At 35.7% G+C, this 21169-nt stretch overlaps 3 protein-coding genes and 1 long non-coding RNA gene across 10 annotated transcripts; 2 read left to right on the top strand and 2 right to left on the bottom strand.

Annotated features, from left to right (window-relative positions):
- Positions 1-164: 164 nt before the first annotated feature.
- Positions 165-2338, bottom strand: LOC106157089 (hemerythrin subunit alpha). Its single transcript, XM_013532588.3, has 4 exons — positions 2179-2338; positions 1137-1262; positions 767-894; positions 165-416 (listed from the first exon to the last, which is right to left on the bottom strand). Exons 1-4 carry the CDS (start codon positions 2227-2229, stop codon positions 365-367), a joined length of 357 nt encoding a protein of 118 aa, XP_013388042.1. The 5' UTR covers positions 2230-2338; the 3' UTR covers positions 165-364.
- A 1140-nt stretch (positions 2339-3478) lies between these two features.
- Positions 3479-6651, top strand: LOC106157079 (hemerythrin subunit beta). Its single transcript, XM_013532577.3, has 4 exons — positions 3479-3669; positions 4850-4975; positions 5662-5789; positions 6398-6651. The coding sequence occupies exons 1-4, from the start codon at positions 3622-3624 to the stop codon at positions 6447-6449; spliced, it is 354 nt and encodes a 117-aa protein (XP_013388031.1). The 5' UTR covers positions 3479-3621; the 3' UTR covers positions 6450-6651.
- Positions 6652-7934: 1283 nt separating this feature from the next.
- Positions 7935-14436, bottom strand: LOC106157081 (cysteine-rich secretory protein LCCL domain-containing 2-like). 2 transcript variants are annotated; one of them, XM_013532578.2, is made up of 10 exons: positions 14311-14436; positions 13800-13846; positions 13431-13483; positions 12620-12794; positions 11419-11488; positions 10871-11004; positions 10215-10427; positions 9657-9723; positions 8652-8782; positions 7935-8069 (listed from the first exon to the last, which is right to left on the bottom strand). In XM_013532578.2, the coding sequence occupies exons 2-10, from the start codon at positions 13838-13840 to the stop codon at positions 7997-7999; spliced, it is 957 nt and encodes a 318-aa protein (XP_013388032.1). In that variant the 5' UTR covers positions 13841-13846; positions 14311-14436; the 3' UTR covers positions 7935-7996. The 2 variants fall into 2 exon arrangements, with proteins under 2 accessions (XP_013388032.1, XP_086875564.1); XM_087019438.1 differs by lacking the exon at positions 14311-14436 and adding an exon at positions 14086-14142 and having other exon boundaries at positions 13800-13848.
- A 571-nt stretch (positions 14437-15007) lies between these two features.
- Positions 15008-19559, top strand: LOC106174115 (uncharacterized). Of its 6 annotated transcripts, XR_015335732.1 has the most exons (7): positions 15010-15355; positions 16702-16803; positions 17042-17191; positions 17510-17618; positions 17838-17854; positions 18126-18237; positions 18944-19559. It is a non-coding gene; the product is annotated as an uncharacterized LOC106174115 (long non-coding RNA). The 6 variants fall into 6 exon arrangements; XR_015335731.1 differs by having other exon boundaries at positions 15008-15355; positions 17838-18237; XR_015335730.1 differs by having other exon boundaries at positions 15008-15355; positions 17510-17854.
- Positions 19560-21169: the final 1610 nt, after the last annotated feature.

Below are 21169 nucleotides of genomic sequence, written 5' to 3'. Positions count from 1 at the left end.
TCTATAGCTCAACCATATATGTCTCTCTCTCTCTCTCTCTCTCTCTCTTTGTGTGTGTGCTTGAATGTGTTTATTACCGATGCACAAGTCACTCTAGTTGCATGCTCTTGTAGGCATATGGATAAACGCGCTGGCACAGGCAAAGTAAATAAAGAGAGTCATGATCAATTGCAATGGAAGCTTTTTATTGTTCTTAAATCATAAGCAAATGATAAAATTGGCAGTGTTGTTTTAGGCTGTGTAACTTCGTAACGTATCTTTCCTAGAGTGAACTGTTTATAGGTTGACTATTCCAACGTTCCTGCGTATGGTTTCTGCACAGTCCGATAGTCCGATAGATGGCGCATTGTTCCGTTCGTTCCATTTACAATTTGCCCTTGTACTTGAAGTCTTCAGTGGGGATGTGGTTGACAAGCCTAAAATAATAAAACAAATAAACAAATAACTCTTGTCAAATTTTCAAAAAAAAAAAAAAAAAATATATATATATATATATATATATCAGAAACTTCTTATATGGGAAATATTTCAAGATACTCCAAGAAAGGTAATACAAACTAATGAAAGGGCATGTGGAATGATGCAGATATTGTTTTACCTTTGAATCTTTCATTAGAGATGACGTGATTAATTTAACGGTGTGTGTGTGTGTTTATGTGTGAGAGAGAGAGAGAGAGAGAGAGAGAGGGGGGGGTCACTCATGTGCAAGTTATTACTTTTTCACCGTCTAAGGGAGTGAGGACGAGAGAAAAGTACTGAGACTCACCACTCCATTCCAAATCTGATGTCTTTCTGGGCGACAGGCGCTTTCCAGTGGCCCATCTTCTCCAAAAACCCTTCATGGATGCCCTTGTGCTCTTCGAAATGCTCATAATTGGCCTTTTCCATTTGACCCTAAATAAAGAAAAGGAACACGTCTTTAATTATATGAATAATGTAAGCTAGGCCCCTATGTGGTTTTCAGCCACTTTTACTACTATTTCTACTGCTGCTACTGGTACTTCTACTAATACTACTATTACTACTACTACTGCCACTACTTCTACTACTACTACTACTACTACTACTATTCACCATACTATAGGTCTAGTACTATTAAAGCAACAAGAAACCGATTGTACAGAATATCAACTTACCTGCTCGTCACGGAAATGCATCACAAAGACTTCCTTGCAAGCTAACAGCTGGTCGCGAGTGTTGAACTCGGAGAGGGCAAACAGTCCGTTGAAGAGCGTTCTGTGCTCCAAGTCGATAAGTCGATACTGAAACAAAAAGTAAATTGCTACATACAGTGGTGTGCTTTTTACTACGATTTGTATTTAGTGAAAGAGACTTATATTATTCTTCATGCAAAGGTAAAAGTGCGATAACTTATAACCTTTTTTTTAGAAACCTATTTCGTTGTCATCCTTTGCCCTGATACTGCATGGTGCATGGTTACATGCATTTCTTTTATTTTCACTTACCATAAAATGCTACTACTGAACAGGGATTAGTCATTTCCTAACTCACAAAATACATGCACCCTTGATCATTTGCATATAAAAACTGACTGTAAACTTATTCTTGGTTGGAAATTGATAATTACTACTTGGTTGGAAATTGATAATTATTTTAACTGCCACACGAATGAAACAAATGCTATTGGACCATGAGTTATAGTTGTCCAACTTAATATTATTATTAGAAGACGAAAGACTTGTTCTACTTCATTGAACCGCTACTATCACGGCAGATACATTTTACAGGTTTTTTGTTTAATTGGGCACAATTTAATGACAACAGTATATTGCTCTTCTCTTTAATTATAATTTATTTTAAGACACACGGATAAAAATGCCCTGAGGATGGGGGCTTAATTATTATTTAAATGTATACATTGCTAACAGGTGTAATGCGGATGTATCCGACAAGAACAAAACCTTCAGGACTAAACTAAGGGCTTATTCCCATTTAAACTGTATGCATACAAAGTTCTAGCCAACCCCGAGGGGATTGTCGCTGAATGCAATCAGTTTCCAACGTATCATCGTCAGCTTTTCTGTTTTCTACTCAACGCAAGGAGATGGCTTGTCAATCTTCTAATCTTATTGCATTTAGTGAGAGTCCCTGTGGAGTTAGCGACGTAAACCGATAATTTGAATGGGAATGAGCCCTAAAAACACAGTAAGTACTCACGCTGGTAGCGAAATCCTCGTTCCAGGCAAACGGTACCGGCACTTTAACCATCTTGGAAAAATGGGAGAAACTGTCAACTTCAAGCTAAAAGTAACTATGAGTTTAGCGACTGTAAAGATGCGATCGCCAGTCACTCATTTTATACACTAAGGCGAGGTGAATTCACCTCATCAGGTGAGAAATTGTCGCGGCTCATTTGTAAACCAGACAGCGGACAATGAGTTCCCCATATGCTGAGGCGAAGTGTCTGATAACGTGAGACAATAATACGTGCAGATTTCAGACACAAATCCTCTTTTAAAACTATAATAAACCCGTGAGCGTCTCATCACCGTTATGGGTAATTACTGAACAGGCAACGTGGACTTAGCATCTGTGTAGTACGTGACAGTTATGTAAAAGTAATCAGACATTTCTGTTTAATTAAATCCATTCAAGTTAAGGGAGAATTATAGATTCAAAAAGGTACGCGTTATAACACATCAGGTGTGGGTTTACAGCTTAACCAACCTTTAAGGTACACTGATTGGTCAGGATAAAAAAGGAAAGGATAAATGAACTTAAGTATCATTTAATATTTCTCTTTTTCCTCTGTTTCAGTTAGGCCATAGAGACAACGAAATAAATAAGTACGTTAACTGATTCAACCATCCTAAGGAAAATATTATCGCATTGTTGCTGCTAAATTCATAAATACATAAACATTAACAAATAAACAAATGCACCTTAGCTTGTTACTTGTGCACATTAGCGTTAGTTTACTTCCTGTACGAACCCGTCACATTCGAAGGCAAAAAGTCATATTTGGGGTATTTGACATTGGACATGAGGTAAAACGTTAAAATAGTAATAATAATAATAATATTAATAATAATAATAATAATAATAATAATAATAATAATAATAATAACAAAAAACAAAAGAAATATACTACGGTCTCCTATCGACATTAATGAAATAAGTAACATTAATTTTATAATTCATTCAATCAAATATACACATAAAGAAGGAAATTTCAGCATTTTTTCCCATTATCACTAGGCTGACTGACCAGTGTATTGAACCCCAAAATGTTCCACACATTACCGAGACTTGAGTGACGAGAGTATACCCCACTTTTCCGCCCTCCCTAGACAGCCTAGACTATCGATGTATCAGTCAATCGATCAATGATCAAACCCACATTTTATCGTTTAAACTTAAATAGACAAAACACGTGATTACGTGTCTCACGTACAATTACATCACGCCATATGTACCCATGTGGTAAAACACTTGCTCCATGACTGGAAGACTAATGAGGCGCGCACCTCAAGTTGAATTGCAAGTCATCTCCCTCCCTGGGTGTGTATAAAAAGTCGCGGTCTGAAGACACTATCTTCACAGCCAAGAATTCCACTGTTGCCTGTTACTACTTGGAGAGTAGAGAGTTATCCGATCACCATGAAAATCCCAGTGCCCTACGCGTGGACCCCGGATTTCAAAACCACCGTGAGTAGCTTACATTTACACTTCTAAGTGTAACAATAATTAAGTGTTCTTTATCCAGTATACGAGGCTAAATGCTAATATTTTACTTAACGATTTCTTTGGATATATGTTCGTAAAACATCTCATAAAACTTAAGACTAATTCACGAGTATATAACATTGAAACTACGTGGGATCCAAGCCTACCCAACTACCAGACTCGGCACATAAGGATCCTGAATTAACCGGTATATCGGACCACACTACCCGTTTTCAAGGTGTGTGTCAGATCGCATTTCGGAGTATCACACCCCAGAACAAATTTTGTAGGACGATCGCGGGCTCATCCACGCTCGGCTGTCACCTTGACTGGATAGTAAACGATATGATTTTAAAACCGGGTCCATAAAATTGAAAACCACCTAGAACAACCTTACACTGTACTTTTACTTTAGAGTACTCTATTTTATTGTCTCTGTGGGGGTATATGGGGACTTTACGACATTCGGTTTGAATGCTTTAACCACTTTAGATAGGGCTTTTTTGCATTGTATTAGATTAATGTAGCAGTCTAAGGTTGTTCTAGGCGGTTTTCAAATTTACGCACCCGGTTTTAAAATCATATAGCGATTTTACGACAATCGTTTACTATCCAATCAAGGTGACAGCCGAGCGTGGGCTCATCCTGTCATTGTTCTGACTGATACTCCGAAATGTGATCTGACACACACCTTGAAAACGGGTAGTGTGGTCCGATATACCGGTTAATTCAGGATCCTTATGTGCCGAGTCTGGTAGTTGGGTAGGCCTGGCATCGCAGACTAAAATTTTGATTTAAAAGTTCAATCAATCTTCTGGATAAAGTTATCATGTGAGGCGAGCTTTAAGTTAAATAGGTAGACGCCGGTTAAAACAAAATAACGAATTAACATTCTAGCCATTTTATATCTTATCATAAACGCAGACTACTGTTAATTAAGCTGGGATCAAAGTGAGGTGCAATTCTCGGTCTTAACTTTAGGCCTAACTTTCGCCGTGAGTCCCATTGTGGCACCGACGAGATTATCTTAGTGTCCATCTGGTATTACCTTGGCAACAGAATTTTATTGCGTATTTACGTAGCGAATAATTATCATTTCATTAAATCTGACGCATCAGAAGATAACTGAAAGGTATAAAAATTGAAAATATTATATTTTCAGTATGACAACATTGACAGTGAGCACAGAACGCTCTTCAATGGTCTGTTTGCTCTCTCCGAGTTCAACACTCAAACGCAACTCAATGCTGCGATTGAGGTGTTCACTCTTCATTTTCATGATGAGCAGGTAAGTAAGGATAGCTCATCAGTTAATAGTGTAATTGATTGCATGGCAAATAAAAGTGCCATGTTAAGTGATACGCGATGGGAAAATATTATTTTATGGATTGTTAATTTTTAATCGGTAAAGTTTTTCTCTGCGAGGCAGGACCGACAGCAATAGCATAAATAGAATTATTTTTTCAATTTTAAAATCTGCCTAGAACTTACATTACGATCTGTTACGTAGGTATTTAACATGCGTGTTTTTTCACCTCTCCGTATCAAACATTTAAAACGAGCAAAGCTATAAACATCTGCAATTATTCGAGCTATTTTGTCCAGTTGGAATACGATAATTAGGGACATCACCAAACAGAAAAATACACTTATGTTTATTATTTTTTAAAACATTCGCTGTGGTTTATCTATAGAAAATGCCCTCTATGACAATGTCTGACTTCCAGTTTTATACATAAATACCATTAACTAGAAAAGTGGCGCCTCCGTTTGGTTCACGGGAGAGGCAGGTCACCAGCTTTAACCGTCACTGGTTTCACGTTTAAGTCATAGAACGTTTAATAATATAACCAAGGAATATACTATACAAATTTGTTGAAGAAATAACGACTTTTAAACTCAAATTGGAGCCCTGCCTTTCCATTCAACCGTGTTATGCACGCCCTTACTTATATATAGATGTCAACATTCTAGGGTCAGATGATCAGATCCAATTATGTCAACACCAAGGAGCATACCGACATCCATAACAGCTTCATGGACACCATGAGGGGGTGGCGCTCCCCAGTGCCACAAAAAGACCTCAAGGACGGGATGGAATGGTGAGTTCAATAGCTCGTCTTGTATCGGGATAAAAATGAATAATTCTCATTTTGTAACTTTATGTAGAAAAATAAAAGGTGAAGAAATCTATTTGTATTATGTTACAAGGATACATGGCTTGGTGAGTTCAACCGCTTGTCTTGTATCGTGACAAATATGAATATTTCTTATTTTATAACTTGATATAGGAAAAAAATGATAATGTAAAAATAGATATATTTGTAATTATGTTCCGAAGAGACCTAATGAACGGTATGAAATGCACCTACCTGTTTGTAACAGCATTAAAAAGAAGCAAACTGAAAGCAGTGTCACATCAGGCCAATATTTTGAAAGTAAAATAATCTACTAAACCTATTTATTATTACTACTCTTCAATGCAAATACCGTGATCAGCTAGCAATACACTTGCTCAGTTTTCCTTATGTTTCATTCCTTTAACGTTTTTTTAAAATCAATTTTACTTGTGGCTTGCTAATAATTTTCGTGGTATTTATACAATGTTAAGATTTGCTATAAAAGATACTGCGGTTGTCTTGTTTCATTAGCGTCATTCAATTCAGTTGTTTATTTTTACTTAATTCCATTTTCAATTATGTCGTTTTAGGCTTGCCAACCACATCCCAACAGAGGACTTCAAATACAAAGGCAAATTATAAAGGAAAAATCTCTGATTTTAACGCCATCTAACGGTGTGCATTCGTGTTGCTGACGTCATGACTTTATTTTGAATTAACTAGTGATGAACTGTGCAACTTCGTAACCAACAGGGTAACTTACTAGGTGAAATATACCAACTGTTCTCATTTTTTTGCTTTGAATTTAAAGAAAATAAATTGTTCCGATGCTTTTGCAAGTAAACGATTTCTTTGTCTTGTTTAAACCGCCAAGGGGAGGGGGGGGGGGGCAAGTTCCACGCCCTTTGAATCTCGGTGTTTCGTCATTTCCCTAAAGCATCTCGATCAATTTCTGCACTTCTTTTTGATTTTTTATTCCATTTTCAAATTAAATGAGTGGCTGTCATGTAGAGCTGCCCCCCGCACTTTCACGAGCATGACCTCGTTTTCACTTCAGTTCACCGTATCCTAAGATAATGCGTCCCCTCCCTTTTCTCGCTGAAATTTGCCTCACAGCCATGGATTTTATATGAAGACAAACAGTTCCAACTGTTGGCTGTTACTTACCCCCATTTATGAACCCAACTTTTAACCCCTCCTAAATAAACCACCTAAGGCCAGTTTCGCAACACAACAAGGCCGACAATGGTTATAGGTCCTAGCAAAAAACTACTCAGAGACTTAGCCGGCTAACCGCAAGTTGCGTTTCATGTAAAATCTTTTAAAAAACGTGTATAACGCGTTTTCAGTCTCTTAAATAATTCCGAATTGTGCCTGTTTTGAGAAAACTTTGATTTTTATGAGTAACAGTAAGCTGATTGAGGTTAAATGTCAAAATGAAACGGTCAGACAAAATACAGCAAAGTTCACTGCATGTTATCGCAAACATAAAGAAGGCTGTCTAATAACAAAAAATAAATAAAATAAAATAAAAAATAAAATAGAATGAACTTGAAAAATAAAAAAGGAAAAAGTCGCCGGCAATATACACGTACGCGTCAATATAACATGAATGTGTTAAGACGTCCTAAAGCTATATTTTCTGTCAAAATTAAATCTCTCTTAGCTTATCTTCCCAAAGTCAGATCTAAAATGATAAAACATTTTAAATACAGTATAAGTGCCTGAAGTCTATGCAAGACAAGGCGTATTAAATGAATTATAATTGGATAAGAAGAAGGTTATGTGACTGGTGAATAGTACAAAACATAAATACAACATGTACCAAGTGCAATGCCGTGTGAGCAACGGTTCTTGAGTAAGAAGAAATATCTGAGGAAAATTAAATTCAGCGCGAATATTTCTTTTACAATATTGAATACCTAGAATGCTCTTCAAATGGTTACCCGACAACAACAAAAAAAAAGGAATGTTTAACAAATGTGCATAATAATACATCCGCTTTATTCCTAAGTTCAAAAGTTTCCCATGGAAATATCAACCCACACTTCTTTTCTGTCCTTACAACTGTCACTTATCAATATCAAACATGATGCTTTTGATAGACTTTGATATATATATATATATATATATATATATATATATATATATATGCTTTAAAAGACAAGACATTGCTACCGAACATATATTCAGCCTATGAGGGTGCCCTCCGTGGGTTTGACTTCCTTCAGGAAGTTGAAGGCGGTGTCGTAGCTACCATACCTAATGGGAAATGAGAAATATCGTATACGAATGTCAAAATATCTACATGCAGAAACAAAAGAAAAAGAAAAAAAGAAAGAAAATATGTTTATAAATAAACAAATAATTAAACAACTGCTAAAAATAAATAAATAAACAAATAAATAAATAGACTGACAGCTTCCAAAATGGCTTCAGCAAGATACTTGAATAGACTGTTTCGAAGCTGTCTGAAAGAGCATTCTGTGTCAAAAATGAGAGTATGTATGGACATGTTTACCATTAATTAATTATTAATTTTGTGATGCAGCAATGATCTACTATTTTTCTTCATTTTGTTTCAACGACAATGAATATTTAACACACTAGTATAAAACCAAATTACTTTAGAATTATATTTGGAGGAATTTAAAGTCTACAAAGTCGAGTACGTAACCTGGTTATGTAGCATAGCGCAGGCTTTTTCATCCTGTGCTTAAGTCCTTACATCATGTTCATTATCCAAATATTAAATATGACAAAATTATCACAGGTTGAAGGGCATCTATGAACCCGTCATTCATTTCACATGTGAACTGGACGTGATGAGTTCGTGATACTCACGAGATACTGTTGACCCCGTTCTGAGCCACACTGATGAAGGCCTCTTTCCCAGGAACGTACCCAACGGTTAAAACGCCGCCAGATGGCGCGAGACGACCGTCATGAAGACCCGCACGGCAAATGCTGGAATCCTTGTTCAAATAAATTGATGAATAATTGATTGAATAGACAAACAAACGGAATCAAGAGAAACTAATTCGGGGAAGAGTATAACTTGCTATTTGTTGTAAAGCAAATGACATACACTTTCGGCAATTACAAAACAATTAAAACAGAATTAGACGTGTAGGAAGTTATCGAGTGCAAAGTAAATGTCTTAAAGTGTCAACGAGTGTAGAGACTGTTCTCGAAGAAGGAAAGGGTGGAACGTTTCAGAGTCCGATATAGTTGGATCAGATTGGTTAATTTTTCTCATCTGATTTGCGCGTGTTTAACACGTGTAGATCTCATGCATACTCGGGTTGGACAAGATCCAAGATGAGTATTTCGGGAAATATTTTAAATATTTTTTAATCATAAACAAGTCTCATTTAAATTACTAAATTAGGAAATATTGAATATAATTTTGTAATATGAGAATGGGAAATATGAGAATGGAAAATAGAATATAAATACTTGTAGATTCTGTGAAAAATTGTGTGTGTGGGGAATAAATATCTGAAGCTCCAGATCGTCGTTGTTGTCACTATAACATATTTATTCAGGAATCAAGCAAAAGATGACAACTCTCATATGTATGCATTTAAAATGAAATAAGATAGAATAAAAAATATATAAATCTGGAAAAGCACTCAGAGAAGGCAGACCTCCGCCAAGGTAGCTTGATTCCCGTTATCGTATATATTATCATAGAACTAAATTATCTATTAATTAGCCAAAGTAACTGATTAACTTATTTATCAACTTAATTTTGATTGTTATTCATCGATTTACTAATAACCCAATTAATCGACCCAATTCTTCTCATTATTAATAATAAATTAAAAGAGAATAATAAACACTCACCCCTGTGTATACGCCTGATCCCCACACAGCAGCAGATATGCTCAGACACCCGGAGGGGCACCATACCCTACATTTACAATACGATAATATTAAAATACCAGCTTCATAGATGTACTTTGTTTACTTCCTTTTTTCAAATTCATTTCAATGTTACAATTTTTTTTTCTTTTAAGGTAATTGAATTTCTCGTATATACACATTTATCTACTGGTTTCGGAATTCTAAATGTACTATCCAATCGAGTAATGAAGTAACTGACTATAAAACAAACTAAATGATCAAATGTAAAAGTAATTTAAACAAAAACTATCTATTGCGCATTTCGCTTTTTTTTTCATTTTTTAAAAAATCCCCTTTTTTAAGTCATTACATTTCTCGTATATACCAATCTGTCTACTGATTTCTTAATTTTACACCAGTATATTGACACTAAATGCTGTTTATCACTCTAACTTTCCCTATACTGAATAAAATTGTCTCCCTGAGTTAATTATAAATATCTTGGAGCAAACTTTCAGAAATCGATCAATGTGTCTACAAGAATATCCAAACACGTGCCTACAAGGTCCTTTTCCAACCAATGGGCTGCAGGCAGTCTCCCAGTCCGATGTACAATCCAAGGGAACGTAACACGCGTCGTGGGCGTGGGTGGAGTTGCAGAGACACACAGTGTTTTCTTGTGACAAAGGTTTACAGCGTTCCCCGAAAGGACAGGTGTCATCAGAGCAGCCAGGCTCAACGAAATGGAATGATTCATCCCATGCGCCGTAACTTAAAAGACAGAAAGCATCATTGCAAAAATACATCCGTTCAGAAGGTTTCTCTTTTCTCTCTCTCTCTCTGGTTATTTTTTCAACTGTGTATATGTATGCCCTGCGCTAATGTGTCTGTGACAACATGTGCTGATGGTTATCAACAAGTGTTATAGCAACACATAAACACAAAATTACAGACCCAATCGAGACATCACCTAAACTGAAATTAATGATATGCTATTTATCAAGCACATTTATGACAATTTATAGCAATGGTAGTCTTTCTTAATTGTCTTCTTTCTCTTGTCTATAGTTTGTTTTTGCCTCCAAAACCACGTTTAACCAGCAACTTTTTCTTCCTTTCTCATTTCTTTCACCTTTATGTCGCTTTACGTTTTCTTGACCCCACTACCAAGACATGATCCACTAATGCCTATGAACACAACAGTTCATACAAACCCAGTGCTCGGAATGCCGTTCTGGAGAGAGGATTCATAAGAGTCCTGTCCTGGCAAGTATCCCAAAACGAAGGCGCCGCCATTGGCGCCCTTCATTTTCCCGTCGTGAATAGCTGCTCGGCATATAGAGGAATCCTATTGCAGTCAATAACAATTACATATAACATGTGATTACATAAACCCCAGCAAACATCAAACGTTATTTTAACATTACCATAACGTTTTTAGTTAATTAACGCTATGGTAATGTTATAATAACATTCTGTATTGAGTTGTACATATGTAATCTATTGGCAAATTGCATATTTACTCATAATGGGGATTCGTGATCTATTTGGTACATGAAAAATAAAGGTTTGGTTTACGGATTTATTATATATCGGACAAGGACTTTACTTAGAGAGACACTTAACACCAACGGAAAAGTAAGATGGTCCCGTATCAAGTAGTACATTGTAGATTGATGCGAGTGTCCAAAAATGATAAAGCATGGAAAAATTAGAAAGCATAAAAAGTGAACCGAGCAGAAATCCCAAATAATTACCGTACCCCTGTATAAATGCCTGTCCCCCAGATGTCGACACCGTCGGCAGCCAGGCAGTCTGGTGGACACCACACACTGGAAAATTAAAGTTATATATGCAGTTGACAAGTACCAGTAATAAATCTAACGTCATCAAAAATAAAAAAAAAGACAATTCAAATAGAAAAAGGTGCGCTAATGTCACGCTGATAATTGTGCCAAAAAGATAAATGAATAAGGTGTAAAATAGGATTAATGAATTAAGTAATTCTATAAAATAATATAACATTTAAACAAACAGATAATGTTACAAAAATAATGACAGCCGGGTCACCAGAAAATAATTGCGTTGAAATAATAATCACGAGAAAATGAAGACGTGAAACCGTTAGGGTGGCATGTGCAATGAGGCATTCTCTTAACACAAGAAGTCAAAGTCGGGCTACCGCTGTGTTAAAAATCGCCGCTGCAATGTACTATTGCGAGATTGAATTGTATTGCAGAGATTGGCTAAAACTGTAACACATGACCTTGCGTATTTTGTCTTTCGGACACAGAAGTTTACTGGAACTGAATACCGTACAGCGGAATAGGCGGGAATTCAGTGTGTTAAAGGGTGCAAGGACTAATAATAATTTTAGAATATAAAACCTATAGAAGCAACAAAACACTTAATTATAAATCTAGAAAAAAAGTCAGAATATCATTAGGGGTTATATTTATATAAATGAATTTGAAATGAATTAGAAATGATACTCTCAATTGGATATATTGCCTTCTAAATAATATTATAATGTAATACAATTACAATCAAAATAATAACCGGTTATTGTATTAAATCATAATATTATATTACAAATATGATCTAGAGCATATTAATCCATGCAGCTGTAACTGTCCCATTGATGAAACTATCTATTGACCTGAATACAGGCACGGCGTGATGTAGTTGACACATGTGCTGCGACAAGGGGGCGAAGTCTCGTTATCAACAACATGTGTTTTGATTCCCTGTTCACCGTTGGTTAGGCTTTCTGATAAGCGAATAAGACCACTGAACGAGAACGAGAACCACTTGGCGATTCTTAACCATGCCAAATGTGGAGAAATAAAGACAGTAGTATATGAAAACTACCAAGACATCAAGATAGCAATGTTAAAGCTGACAATCCTCGTTTTGATAAAATGCCAGTAGTCTTGCTTGAGCAATCAAGCATGCACAATTACCTACAAGCTTCAGTTCCGAAATTGCTCTTACAGACGGTGTCCCAGGTGGAGGTACAGGTCAGCCGGATGCTGCACTGCGCGTCAACTGCCGCTGGGTCGCATATACACACAAACCCGCCTTGGTCCAAGTCCTGACAGACTTCTCCCTTTCGGCACGAGTCGAAAGAACAAATCTCTTGAAAGGAAGAAATTAGCTTATGTTATTTCTTCAAGAACGTTGCCGTTTTTTGCTCTGTTTTTTTTTTCTATATTTTCACCTTTTCCAGTAGATTGAATGTGTCCATCTAAGCCCTATGATAAATCTAAGTAACGTGTACAAACAATTATAAAGTGAATGAACACATAATAGGGAGATCACACCTACTGCTACACTATCAAAACTATGAACGTCATCGGGCAGTACTCGGGGAAAATGATTTTAACAGTCTGCGGTGTCATTGTACACTAAATGGATAACAAATATTTGCATGACATCCACATCTCAGAATGAATACATAGTAAACAACTCATAGAAATATAATCAATTCTATTTTACCACCCAAACGGCGCTAATCGAATATTCTGGAATCTGTGCTTGCCATTGGGCCACGTGACCTCTCTAAAGAGATAAGTACAAAAACTCTTTTTATAAACTACAAAAATGTCTAATTTTGTATGTCGGAACGGATTAATTCAATATGGAAAAATAGTCGTTTACCTATAAAAAATTCCCTTTTGACCAAAAATAACCGATGTTATCCCTCTAGGGTCACGTGAGTGAAATAATTCATATGAGGTTAAATGTGACTCAAAGTGGATGGTACGAACCTACCTACAACGGTTACGGTTATGTTGGCATTATCCAAAGATGCGGCGTGAATACCCCTAAATAAAAGTATGAAATATAAGTGTCGTATCAAATATATAACCATTCCGGCATTAGGATTTGACCTGTAAATATGGTATTAATGTTCATTGGGAATAAACAAGAGGTTCTGAATTAAAAGTTCACGTAACAGAGATAATATTAGAATTACAAGGAAATTATATATATTCTAAATTCCTTTTTTCCTCCTACTTATTGTATAAATAAATATGAGGTGGGTGAATTTATGTTAAAAATAATCATTTTCATTTTATTTATCGACACACAATAATTATGATAAAAATCAACTTACTGTATATAGGTGTAAATACTTACGCTAGAGAGGCTATCAACAGAAACAGTGCCCCTTGCATCATAGTGATCTGAATAAAAACATGCTCTCGGGTAAATATATCGAATGAACTTTAAAAGGAACATGGTGCATTGAAAAAGGTTGAGATACTCTAAAGGTTATTTTGGCCGGATACATGCTGACATATTACACATTAAAACGCCACCACATTGAGGTAGTTTATGCCTGTAAGCAAACAGACAAAATGGTCACATAACCTAAATACAGACGAAAGGCAATTTTGTCGACTATATTACAGAATACTCAACTTTCAATTATCTGCCCCGCTCTTCCTCTCACTCTGGTAACAACTACAGATGTACCTGTATGTATGTAGTCATTAGAAATATGACTTACTGACATAATCCATAGAATAAAGCGTAAATCTTTTCCACTCCAAGCGTCACTTGGATAGTTAAACGCACATTCATGAGTCAAACGCTTTGAGGCTGTTATCAAAATTTTTCTTTACAGAAACATCTCACGCCTTCTTACCTGCTTCTCCGACGGTGCAACTTGTAAAATGACTGGGTCACTGGCATATATAGCAAACTGATCCTGGTGGACTCATTTCCAATGAGACTATCGTTCTACGTAGATCGATTCAACTCTGCTGGGACTTTCGCTGAATGCAATCAGATTAGAGCACATCCTATTTTTTCCAACGTACTCGTTTAATAGCCAGCATTACTGTATTCACTCAACGCCAGGAGGACGCGTGTTCATCTGTTAATCGTAATCTGGTAATTGAACTCAACGGGAATGCCTGCGGAGTTGGATAGATATACGTAGAACGACAATTTCATTTGGAATGAGTTTTTTATATACCAACCCACCTGCACACACCCGGCGTGTCAAGGGAAACTTAAATCCAACTTCCTCTATTTGCAAGATTTAATCATACCAACCTGGAGGTCTCGGGGTAAGAGTGTCCGCCTCGTGATTTCGACCCCAGCCGGAGATAAAGGGGCTCTTCAGAAACGGTACATTGTGTCCATTTTCTTGAAACATCAAAGCAGTAGAGGCCATGTGGCCTGTCAATGAAAGAACGCGTTCAGAACAGATGATCCTCGGACTAGCAGATCAAATATAGCTGTGATCTACTTAAAATCAACACCGACTGATTCCCGGATGGTCTCCCCGCCTCCAAACCCGCTGTCGCTGTAGGGACCTGGCAATTATACCTCGAAGCCGGTGTGGCGTGTAGGGCTCGGAGCGTGAACCATCCGTTCTGCACATGCGCACAAAGCGCAGGCAAATCTGAGAGACTTCGGCGTGTACAGTCCGTCTCAATCGATTTATCAAAACATTATGCTCGATTTATATAAGATTTGATAAGTAGAAGTATTTAACAGATGATAAGAAACATGGAGTACGATGTTTGTTTACTTTTAAGAGCCATTTACTTCAGGAAAACACAGCATGTAGGAGGAAATCACTTAAAGTGGACGGTCTGAGGAAGGCTGATATCGGCGATTTTTTGGTCTACTTCAAAAGAATAAAGTAGAAAAAAGGGGAAAAATCATCTACCAGTTGGCAAGTAAGTCTAACGTACGTTTTACTTGTTCATGTCAATTTGTAACCTTACACAGCAGGTAGAGTTACTACTACTAGTAAGTATAATGTACTACTCAGAGTAGTGCCCACCAATTTCATAATGACAAAATCAAAAATGTGTCGAAATGTGTCTACACTCTTCGGTGTATTAACAAAATCACTTGAATTACCTGGACAGATGTTCAGTAAAGATACACACAGTTGCAGTAGAAATAAACATTTTCTGCACACTGATGCTGAGAATTGCCTTTAAATTTGGTGAATGACAATTCTGTATGTCTATTATTGATTTTAAGTTATTATTACTTAGGCAAGTCCTCTCTATCTGAAATGTTTGGAATTTCGTTGCTGAATATACAATGTTGCACACTATAATAGACATTTGATTGTTTAACTAATATGTTTTAATTTGATTCTTACTACAGTGCACAGCCTAGGTTTCTTTCATAGCCATTGTTAACTGTGTGGGAAGGAGTATTCAACATATGCTTATTTCTTCAATAGTATTTAGTAGATAAAATTCACTTTTTGGGCTTGTAATAAAGAACAAACATACATGTACCTAATATTTCATTGAAAATTGGCAAATCTCTGATGAAAATTATGTATTTTTAAATCGTTCTTATGCAGAGAGAGAGAGAGAGAGAGAGAGAGAGAGAGAGACCTTCTTTAAATTAATCATATAATTAGATATATTCCAAATTTAACTATGTAGTAAGTACAAAATATACGTACGTGTATGGAGAGTTGTTGGTTTTCTTGTAAAGAAAGTCAAACAGAAATAGTCTCATAATAGGAAGAAGGGTTTGTCTCCAACTTTGTTATTAGGTAATTTCCTAATTACCTTTCAGCTTGCAGGCTTGTATCTATGGTCCTTACCAAGATAATCATTAAGTTAAAAAAATTTAATTTTTATTTATCTTATTCTTTTTCTAAAGCACTGAAACAAGAATATTACAGTAGGTCACCTGTTAGATTTTTGAACTTGATTATATGGTCTTAACCATCTGTTTGTCTGAAATCAAGTGAGTTTTTTTTATCACAGGTGGACTGTTTTCAGTTTGAATATCTTGAAGAATGGATTTGATTAAAGGTATATATGTTTGTGTCACTTTGACTCAGTTAAAATGTCATTTTGGTTAAGCTAGCTCAGAGCTAATCACCTGTCAGTTTTGGTCTGACATTATGAGAACAATGAAATGACAACTCTCAGGTACAGCATAAGTTTATATCTTATCAGGAGATTACATCACCAGTTACAGTTGATTGTTCTTAAACTGTCTTATTGCAGCATTATTATCTGATAACTTTCACTTACTTTTTAAGCAGCCTAACCAAGATGACTGACACTTTAAGCATGATGGCTTTAAAAAGGAAGAAAAAACTCCTCATATTGCCCAGCAGCTTTCAGAGAGGGAAAATGTCTTCAGGGTGCAGTATTTATTTTGATGTTCCTCAGACTGTGCATGTTTATGTAGCAACTTCTTTGTTATGGTTGTAAATTGAAATATTTGGATGTAAATTTGTTATCATATGAGTATAAACTAGGAGCCACACTATTGGTGAACATTCAAATTTAAAACCTAATTAGATGGAAGTTATGGTCCCTCTTTTTCTGCAGAAGGCATAATGAGCAATGTTTTTATTTGTGACTTTATACATTTTCCAGCATGGCTACAAAAAAATGACGACTTTATTACATTTATGAGGGAAGTGAAGCGGTACATTCAGTACGGGAGACCGAGAGACTTTTTGGAAGACCCTAAAGAATTAAGGAAAATAAGAGAAAGTGCACAGACTCATGTTTTAGATGATGAAGGTCAGTAGTTGTAGTTTGGCATATCTGATTGGTTTTTAAAATGAGTCCAGATGTCTGGCAAAGAAATCATATTTTCCATCTAAGTCTATTCTGATTCATGATATGCTCCTTACCTCACCCTTACAGTGCATCATCATGTGTGGCACAATATCTAGATATCACTCTGGCTGGTAAACCATTATTATCCAAGATAGATGGTTGAATGGCTTCTATCCCTTTGCAGGATTCTTTATATTTTGTAGTAAACAATGAATATACGTTCTAAATTCCGTGTATTTGATGTACGGGAATGCATACAAGTAACTTTTTTCTCTTCAGGAGACCTTTATTATGTTGGCAAAGGTGACAAATCAGGCATCAGACATAGAGTTATTTAGGATGTAGAGGATATGTCTGGTACAAGATGACACAGGATGTAAAAGAATATGTAAGTATGTCTGAGCAAAACAGGTACACTTTGTTTTAAGCTCTTCTATATAAAGATCTTCAGGTACATTTCTTAATATGTATGTATTATCAGATACTATTCTGATCAGAATAAGCCATATTAACTTATTATACTTAATACACATGGAAATTCAAACATTAGCTTATTGCTTTAAAGAGTTTTCTTATATTTTTACTCCCTGATGATGGTGACTGACAGTCACAGAAATATTGGAGGTAATACCAACATATTTTATAAGCTCTTGATAAAAAGAATAACAATAATTTTAATTAATACATACAGAGATAATGAAACTGTTCTCTCATTTTCTTATTATGTTCACTCCAGAGACAGTGTGTTTGTAAACTATTCAGATAGTGCCCATGTAGCATCAGTGACTAATTTGTAGTAGTTTAGGAGATTCAGTGTACTTGTAGTTTTATTATTTTTGCAAAATAATAGGACGGATCACAATTGATATACGTCAGAAAAATCTTTCTGCTGCAGATTGAAGCGTGTGATGCATACCAAAGACAAAGTAAGATAAAGACTCAGAGCCCAGAGCTTAAGCCCATATCAGTCAGTGAGCCTCTGGAATTAGTTGGGATGGATCTCATAGGTATAGTATCTATTGCTTTGAAGTTAGCAGAAATTTGTTTTCTCTCTCAGAAAGGAATATACTGTATTAGGGTTGGGGATTTCAAGGGATCATTCAAGTTTTCAGTCAGTGTTTATTCAATGCATTGATCTTCACCAGTGTGCTACATAGAGTAAATTGATTAAATGTATCATTAATCAATATGTATGTCATGTAATGTCAAAAGTTCATTAGAGCATCTGCACAAATGTTGGTAACATTAAAACTTTAAATTGTTGCGTCTGGATACCTCCAAAATATGAAGCTGTTCATAATGTTTCAAAGTGGTTTAATAGCATTTGTACTTGAACCTTAGTCGTACAAGTACAGGTGCTTATTTTGTAATATACTTCTCTTATGTATAGACATGGCATCCCTCACAGAACAAAGATTGAAAATGTCTCTTCTTGTATAACATATGAGATAAAATTAAACAAACATTTCCTTTACATTTTATTGTAGATGACTAGTTTGATATTTCTGTTACCTATTTAGTCTGTACATTTGGTAGCTTGTCTTGTAGCATTTACCAAGTTATCAGAATATAATTTTTTTTTATGTATCCGAAATAGTAGCTTTATTTACGTAATAACTGGTTAAATTAACAGAAACTACAAGCTTTGAAAAAGCTTTTTCAGGAGTAAAGGAATTTTTAACTGTCTTACACTTTTTTCACTCTTATTTACAGAATGCAGAAGATATCCTTAAAGGAGCTGGACTGAACAGTATCGACAGCACACACTGCGAGTGGTTTAGGGAATATGTTAGACAGAAAACTAGAAAGAGTGGAAGAAAGTCAGAGGATGAAGCCTGCAACATAGCATTCTGCCAAAATAAAGGATACCATTGATGGATACAGTGTAGCACTTGCCAAAGTTGGCTACATATCATTTGTGCTGAAGTCAAATGTTCTAAAAAAACACTTCGTAAAACCCAGTTTACATGCCCAATGTGCATTTCTGTACAAGGTTAGCTGAAAATTGCATCTGTATTACTGGTTTAAAGTTTTCTCAACCCATAACATAATGCAGTTTACATATATTTATATGATAGTACTGAAATCTGATAAAGTTTTTAAAATAGTTTTCGATGCAAACTGAGACTGAAATAAAAAATTTTATTTATTTTATTAGAACATTTGATTTAGTGCATGCTACTAAAGTGTATTGATTTAATGAAAAAAATGATAATCATCCACTTGCTGGAATCCCAGGGACCTACTACATTGTCACTTATTTTAAATGTACATGACTTATTACTGTAAGGTGAGAATAAATAAAATAAAAGTCTTGTCACTAAGACAACTTGTTTTAGCATATTTATTCATTTTATGTAACTTTTCTCCTAGACCAGCATTTGTTGGTCTAAATAATTGTATTGATAACCAATATACATTTTGTAAAAGGCTCTATAAAGAAGAAGAATAAATGCTGAAAGCAAAAGGATGTTACAGTAACAAAAAAAAAAATCATTTGTAAAAGCTTTCTAAATAGCTATATGGAATGTTTCCAATAACCATTAAATGAATAAGGTATCAGTTCTCCGAAAATAATGATAAGGTAAAAGTAAAAACTGAATGGAAACGTATATGTATACATCGTAGCAGTTATAGCTAATAATCTGTATGACTGAAATTAATTCATCAAAAAAAAGTACTTCATATGAGTATATATGATATTGACCTTGTAAAGAACACACTGCAATAGTTACATTATACAAAATACACAAATAAGAGAATAAAAAAATGTATAAGAAATATTAGAAAATCAATCGGATGTGCTGTCCAAAACATTTTCGTTCTCACTAATTCTGTCAACACTTGATGTTGGTAGATATGAGGCATCTAAACAACCTTCTCCACAACTTAATTTTCAATTGTCTCACTGCCTTTTGGCAAACCCTATATACCTCAGGACTGAAGTGATATATGCACAACTTCCAACTGTCTAAAAACCTACTTTACACTGACAGTACCAGCCACTGATGGTTCTCGTTTTTGCTACTGGAGGTCTGAATCCATGGGCTGTGCTGGTGGCTAGAGGTGTAAAATTGCAAAAGTTTCACAAGACATGACGTTTCATGGCCTCTTTCGGCCGAGAACGATCGTTTATCAACAATAAAAGTCAGCCAAAACACAAACAAAGTTTGTTTTTGAACTTTATTGATAAGTTTAACTTCAATACAACTTCAAAGTAACAGTTAAACATTAGCTTGTCGTGGAACACTACTGAGGGACGTCAAGCGGTCAAAAACATAAACAAACACGCGATCGGCTGGGTAAAGTGGAATTTTATTTTTTATTTTAATATTCCATAAATGTCAGTGCTATTCAAGGATATATTATAACACAATATCTTGAAGGAGGTATGTTCTTTTCAAATTTTTGTTGTTTATGCTCTCATTTACCGAGTTTTAGTTGAGCTTGCCGACTTAAGTCTCCTCCCGAGGAGGCTTGACATCGTCGACTTACAGCTAAGAAAAAAACGACGTAAGCGACCTTTTAGATTCTTTGTGAAACGGGACTTAGTGACGTAACGACTTAATTACGTTGGTAACCAAGCCCTAAGTCAGGGAAACCGACTTAAGTTTTTTTGTGAAACGGGGGCCTGGACACCTAGCAGATGCTATAGTGGTCTCTCACCATTTACCAAGCCATTAGGTTTTCACTGATGTCCTTGACATCAGAAGCCATTCATAGCATTTTGGCCTAAAAAAATACAGTGCTATTACAAATAGTGCTGGTGTTGAAGTTTAAGTCACAAGTACATGTAACAAAACTAGGATGTGTGTGATAAAGACTTTATTTTACTTTTCATGCTAAATAGATGTAAAAGAGGGCATTTACACAAAAGTTTTAGTTGTAGAATATGTACTTTAAAATCCCCATTAGGAGTGGGGTGGGTCAAGCCCAACC

The sequence above is a fragment of the Lingula anatina genome, chromosome 8, assembly GCF_051362555.1.
Source record: "Lingula anatina isolate TDL-2025a chromosome 8, LinAna3.0, whole genome shotgun sequence".
Lineage (NCBI taxonomy): Eukaryota > Metazoa > Brachiopoda > Lingulata > Lingulida > Lingulidae > Lingula > Lingula anatina.
This window is presented reverse-complemented; position numbering and strand designations above follow the sequence as displayed.

Bases quoted from the DNA above. Each gene is read 5' to 3' on its own strand.
- LOC106157079 (XM_013532577.3), top strand. From the start codon at position 3,622: ATGAAAATCCCAGTGCCCTACGCGTGGACCCCGGATTTCAAAACCACC. The intron at 3,670-4,849 runs GTGAGTAGCTTA...TTATATTTTCAG, and splicing joins CCCCGGATTTCAAAACCACC to TATGACAACATTGACAGTGA. The intron at 4,976-5,661 runs GTAAGTAAGGAT...TCAACATTCTAG, and splicing joins TTCATTTTCATGATGAGCAG to GGTCAGATGATCAGATCCAA.
- LOC106157081 (XM_013532578.2), bottom strand. From the start codon at position 13,840: ATGATGCAAGGGGCACTGTTTCTGTTGATAGCCTCTCTAGC. The intron at 13,484-13,799 runs GTAAGTATTTAC...ACTTTTATTTAG, and splicing joins CTGTTGATAGCCTCTCTAGC to GGGTATTCACGCCGCATCTT. The intron at 8,070-8,651 runs GTGAGTATCACG...ATTTCCCATTAG, and splicing joins AACGGGGTCAACAGTATCTC to GTATGGTAGCTACGACACCG.
- LOC106157089 (XM_013532588.3), bottom strand. From the start codon at position 2,229: ATGGTTAAAGTGCCGGTACCGTTTGCCTGGAACGAGGATTTCGCTACC. The intron at 1,263-2,178 runs GTGAGTACTTAC...TTTTTGTTTCAG, and splicing joins ACGAGGATTTCGCTACCAGC to TATCGACTTATCGACTTGGA. The intron at 895-1,136 runs GTAAGTTGATAT...TTCTTTATTTAG, and splicing joins TGCATTTCCGTGACGAGCAG to GGTCAAATGGAAAAGGCCAA.